The sequence below is a fragment of the Austrofundulus limnaeus genome, unplaced genomic scaffold (genome assembly GCF_001266775.1).
Source record: "Austrofundulus limnaeus strain Quisiro unplaced genomic scaffold, Austrofundulus_limnaeus-1.0 Scaffold176, whole genome shotgun sequence".
NCBI classification, from domain to species: Eukaryota; Metazoa; Chordata; class Actinopteri; order Cyprinodontiformes; family Rivulidae; genus Austrofundulus; species Austrofundulus limnaeus.
Window position 1 is genome coordinate 153867 of NW_013952578.1, and position 5626 is coordinate 159492.

Sequence of the window (5626 nt, forward strand, 5' to 3'; positions counted from 1 at the left end):
AACTACCACATGTAAATAATTATTGAGAACATTATATGGTCACATACAAAAAAATGCACAGAGTCCACATTTTGTGCTTTACGGTGAAAAATATTGCTACTGATTGTGCCAGCATCAGGTGCTTTATTTGTGTAACAGTTCTTTGCACCACTGTTTCCAGGACTGAGCTCATTTAGCTGAAATAGTGCAACTGTAGTGGTTAAATATCCTATTTTGCTTCCTAAAGTTTCGGCTTATTTTGTTGTTTTTTCTCCAAGAAGAATTACGGAGCCCGCGAGGGGACATGGGGCGATTATTTTTCTTTTGCGTTACCTCGCAATACTTTTGCGTTACTTTGCAATATKTTTGCGTTACTTTGCAATACTTTTGCATTACCTCGCAAAATTGTTTTGCGTTGTTTTGTATATGAACCGAATTAAATCAGACTTTTATTTTGAAATATCCGGTTACCAAAACAGGATATGTCGCCACAAGTTTGTGAAATTGACGTTGATGTTTCGTGGCTGCACTGTGTTAAAATATCGGCATATGGCATACTTCCATGCGTGGCTGTGTGACATATTCATTCTGAAGCTGATTTAAAGCAGTAGGCTAACTCACTAATGGTGAACATGTGAGTTTGTTAATAAACAGGCAGGCACAACAGTGATAAACTACTTTTGCGAGGGAACGCAAAAGTATTGCGTGGGAACGCAAAAGAAAAAAACCTCCCATGTCCCCTCGCGGGCTCCGTAAAGAATGCCCAATAGCTTTGCAAATTCACAATAAAGTTTTTGATCCTTTTTTGTTGTTGTTGTTGTTGTTGTTGTTGTTGTTGTTGTTGTTGGAAAAGTCTGACACAGAGGGCCCAGCGGTTGTTGTCGTCCTTCCCTTGAGGTTTTAATAATGCTTGTCCACATCTTCACCCAAAGTGGGTCATTGTCTAAGTAGAAGAGGTGGGTGTACCTTGGGGTCATCACAGCCTCACTCAGACTGTGAAGTGGTTTTAGTTTTGGCAGTCTGAGAGGAGGAGGCGTGGTCAGTCTTTGGCCCCTCCCTCTCTGCTCTGCTCGGGCTCCACCGTCACAGAAAGCTGTCCTCCGCCAGGTCACTACAGTCCAGACACATCTCATCCAGCAGTGTGATGTCCTCCAAAGTCTCCCCCTCACGTTTAYCATAGGTGGAGCTGCTGGAGCCCGTCTCAATGGCGCTCTCCTCAGACGTTTGAGAGCTAAAAGGGCAGGAAATAAGACGTTTAAATAAAGTCGACGTTAATGCCGAGTGCTGCTGTCGGAGGAAACGACTGCTCAGTTTACCTGTGTCTGTTCCGCTTTCCATAGTCTTCATCTGAGATTGGTTCGAGGTCTGGAAGTGGGATAATGTAGCCACTGTCAGAGCTCAGTCGCTGCTCATCAAAGCTGCTTTCCCGGTCTTTTAGCTTTGCCTGGTTCTTGTATGGGATGTCAACATAATCTGCATCGGTTTCCACGCCCACTCGAATCACAGCGGGATGGTCACTTTTCAGGAAGTCATGGTTGACTCTCTCATAATGCTGCACAAAATAAAAAAAAATGTGGTTTAATCACATCAACAAAACAAAACATTATATACTTCAAGGTTCCTACAGTTTAAGGCAAGTTAAATTTAAGACTTTTTATTGCCAAGTGAAATTAAATTTAAGACCAATTTCATAATAAACACATATGATAAAAACATAAAAACTGGCAGAAACTCATGAATCAACGTATTTTTTGTTTAAGTATTCAAATATTTCTAATAGACCAATTGTTTTTGTCCATATCTAACCATAGCAGAAACATTCGTAGCAGTTTTAAACAATTTAATTTCAGGAAATCCTCTAACGACCCAAAATTTGTAGTTTTAGGACCCACAGTGGGGTTGTAACCCCAGCATACTGTAGATGAAACCTAAAAGTGCATGTGACATCAATTTTTGTAAGAAATATGAATGAATTTTTGGAAAGACAACCTTACACAAAATGAATTTCACATTGCTCAGATGAACAGTTGAGATATTTGCACGTGAAACCAACAGGATGTAATGTCAAAGGGGAATGTCTGCATGTGAATATTTAAAAAATATAACTTTTACCTGTTATTTTAATATTTGAGATGAATTACAGTCATCCTATTTACAATGTGTTCACATTTTTAAGACTTCTTAAAGACTGATTTAAGACATTTTAAGGCTAATTAAGGCCTTATTTTTGCATTGATGAATTCAATGACTTTTAAGACTGTTTAAGGACCTGCAGGAACCCTGTACTTTGTATCCTGATGCATCTCAGTAATCCAGGTAAAAAATCAAAGGAAAAAAAAAATAGTATAGGTCTTCTGGACGGGTTCTTCTTTAATGAAACGTTTCGTCTCTCRTCCAAGAGACTTCTTCAGTCTGAGAGTTTCAGGCAAAATTCAGGCTTTTATGTCCTGCCTCCAGGTGACTGATACTCACATCACATGACCATCGTTCACAGGTGACTCCCACTCACATCACCTGGCTATGACTCACAGGTGACTGATACTCACATCACATGACCATCGTTCACAGGTGACTCCCTGTACTTTGTAGCACAGAAATAGTAATAACGCTATGAAATCTGTGCAGATAGAACAAGTGAACCCTTGGCGGTACTGCTTCATGAGAATTAGTGACGGCTGCTTTTCTCGCCCAGTGAAGTGAAATCCAAACATCACAGTTAAGCCTCCGCTGCCAGCCACTAAAGCTGTGAGCAGGGTGGAGGTAAAGCTGCTCTGACGTGCCATGTGCTGCAGAAAGCTAATTAAGGTCGTCTGGTGTAGGCAACAATAAAAACTGTCATTACCTACACTGAGGCTAGGCACTGCAGCAGCACTAAGGCTCTAATCACGTTTTACACAGGAACATAAGAGGAGCTTAAAAAACACTCATGGAGGGTGTGGAGTGGGTTTTAACCTGTTACTTTAATAATCTATTTAAACCATTTTCAACCTACACTTTGTAAAATAACATGTACAAGGAACCGCTCCTCTATTTTGACTTGCAGTAAATTAAATATCAAGCGTTGCAAATTCAGAGGTCTGAAGAGCAGGGGCGGAGCCAGGGGTGGCCATGGCCACCACAGACAAATCTTTGGCCACCCTGCTGTACACAACCTTTATATAGTGAAACAACTTTTAGGGGTGTAATAATCCTCCTGAACAGTTGGTGGCAGTGTTTAACAGTTTGAAACATCACCAAGCTCTATCACTGAAGAAGAGAAATGACAAAGAAGTGATGTTTTTCTTTATATACAGAACATATACCTGCAATCTGACTTATGGTGCCAACTTTTGAACTTATGGAGACAAATGTTTTTTTGTCACCATAACAGTGTCATTTTAAGTTATGAAGGCTGCAAGATGCTCTGTTTATTTGAGTTATCAAAACCTTTCACTAAATCAGAAAAAGTGAAACATGCCTCTAAATTCACTAAATTCATTGGGTAAAGTTTATAKTGTTAGTTTTAAGCATGCAGTTGAGGGTTTTAAACATGCGGTCATCATTATTTGGCATGATGGCATGTGTTACAATAAATAATAATGAATAAATCAATAAACAATGTAAAAATAAAAAAGCACCTAGTCATTGGATATGATAAATTGTGACACATTAATTAATCTTATCCCAGATGTGAGTTTAAAAACAGGATGAACTAGTTTAATTAAGAATCTGTCTCTGAAATAATTAAATCAAGTGTTTATTCAAGTCTGTAAAAGTCTGTTTAACAACCTGGTAAATACACCAGAATGTAGGAAATGGCATCTATTTCGTCCAAAGATTTCTGGGGAAGGACCCCCAGACCCCCCAACAGTGTCCCCCCCCCACTTTTAAAATGGTTCTGATGCCTATGTTTATAAGGTCACTGCCTTTATAAGGAGATAAGGAAATGACCAAAACACAAAGATCTGCAGAAACTTTCAAGTAAAAATATCATGTAAAGTTCCTGGCCACCCCTGTGTGAGTAGTGGTCCCAGTCTGGCCACCCCTGGGAAAAATGTCTGGCTCCYCCACTGCTGAGGAGGTGAAAGGTCAAAACCAGACTTACTCTCTTATAACTGGAGGGCAGCAAAGACTCCACAGTTTCACTCAGACCCAAGAAGGAAGGCCTCTTCTCTGGCTCACTGTTCCAGCACTTCATCATCATCTCATACCTGAAAAATCACAGAATATTCTCATTTTATCATTTCACTGTGACTGGTGAGAGTCATTATACATCACTGCTCAGGGACATTAAGCCAGCAAACACATAGTAGTTGTGTAACCACTGTGTGTGAGATCACGTACACATCAGGTGGTGCGTGCTCTGGTTTGGACATCCTGTATCCACTCTTGATCTTGTTGTAGAAGCTGGAGTCAACCACCATCCCTGGATACGGTGTACCACCTTCAGACACAGACACGTTTTGTTAAAAGTTGTCTAATCTTACTAAAATTACTTAAAAATAATGATGGTAATAATGATAATGATAATAATAATAATAATAATGGCAGTGTTTTGTGCACGTTAAAAAAATCTTTCTTGTGACAAACAAGAAAGTAAACTGAGCCTTTATGTGAAGAGGCTCAAAGAGACGGCTTTAAAACAAACAAGGTGAATAAGGAGCAGAAAAAAACAAACACTTCATTCCCTTTCCAAAATAAAACAATAAAAAGAATTCTATAYACACAATTTTGGTGCATTATCCTCTCGAGCCCCTTGCCCCCCGGTACTGGGGACAAAACTGAATTTTCTGTTTTCTATTTATAGAAACTTCTGTTAACTTACAACCTGTAATTTAAACAGTTTAGCATCCACAGAAATGTCACAATCTTGGCTAAAAGCTCATAAAATTATTTTTACTTTGATCAAACCTGATTAAAACCACGAGTAGTTAAATCAGAAATTAAACAAATTGTAGAAAAACGTGCAAATCTGTAATTACATCAGAGCAAACATGTGAATTTATAAGGTCAAATCTGTAAAAAAAAAATTTTTATGCAAGCCAAAGCCAAAATACCAAAATGGTAAATTGTTTTGAAGGTTATTTTTTTACTTGATTTTGTTAAATATGCTAGGAGTCAAATATAATAATTCCTCAGTGTTTTATTTAAAAAAAAAAAACAACCTTTCAGGCGTGTAAGAAAATAGGTTTAATTTTACAACTTAAAACTTAAGATTTCTTAATATTTACTGATGAAACCAACATGGTCCATTCTGTGCAGAATGATAGAATGCAGAGTTATTTCTTTAGTAAAACCACTGGAGCTTTGCTGTAGTTTGTTTTATCAGCATGAATCTTTGTAGTGTCCACATGTGGTTTTATGGTTTCCAAGAGTTTCTAGCCTTATTATTTGATATTTTAAAAGGGTTGTATACTGTTTGATTTAATTAAACCTTCTGCGAGGGTTCCATCCTCTCTCTCTCTGAAACAACAGCAGCTGCTGTGATACTTTCACTTCTGATGAAATCTTCCATGTTAGCTGTACTTTTGGGGTGCCATTTGTAAAGTTACACAGTGAAAAATTACCACCAATATTTTTGTTTTATTTAAACTTTCTTAAGAAAAAAAAGAACAGATTTATTTTCAAAGTCAGTTTTTCACCATATAATTCATACATTTATAAATGT

The 5626-nt window shown here is 38.0% G+C and overlaps 1 protein-coding gene across 1 annotated transcript in view; it reads right to left on the reverse strand.

Annotated features, from left to right (window-relative positions):
• Window positions 1-781: 781 nt before the first annotated feature.
• Window positions 782-5626, reverse strand: part of pdgfra (platelet-derived growth factor receptor, alpha polypeptide) — a gene marked incomplete in the record, with an annotated part of 32011 nt that continues 27166 nt past the window's right edge. The window contains 4 exon segments of the mRNA XM_014017754.1: window positions 782-1210; window positions 1296-1531; window positions 4064-4169; window positions 4303-4402. Coding sequence (XP_013873208.1) covers window positions 1063-1210; window positions 1296-1531; window positions 4064-4169; window positions 4303-4402 — 590 coding nt within the window.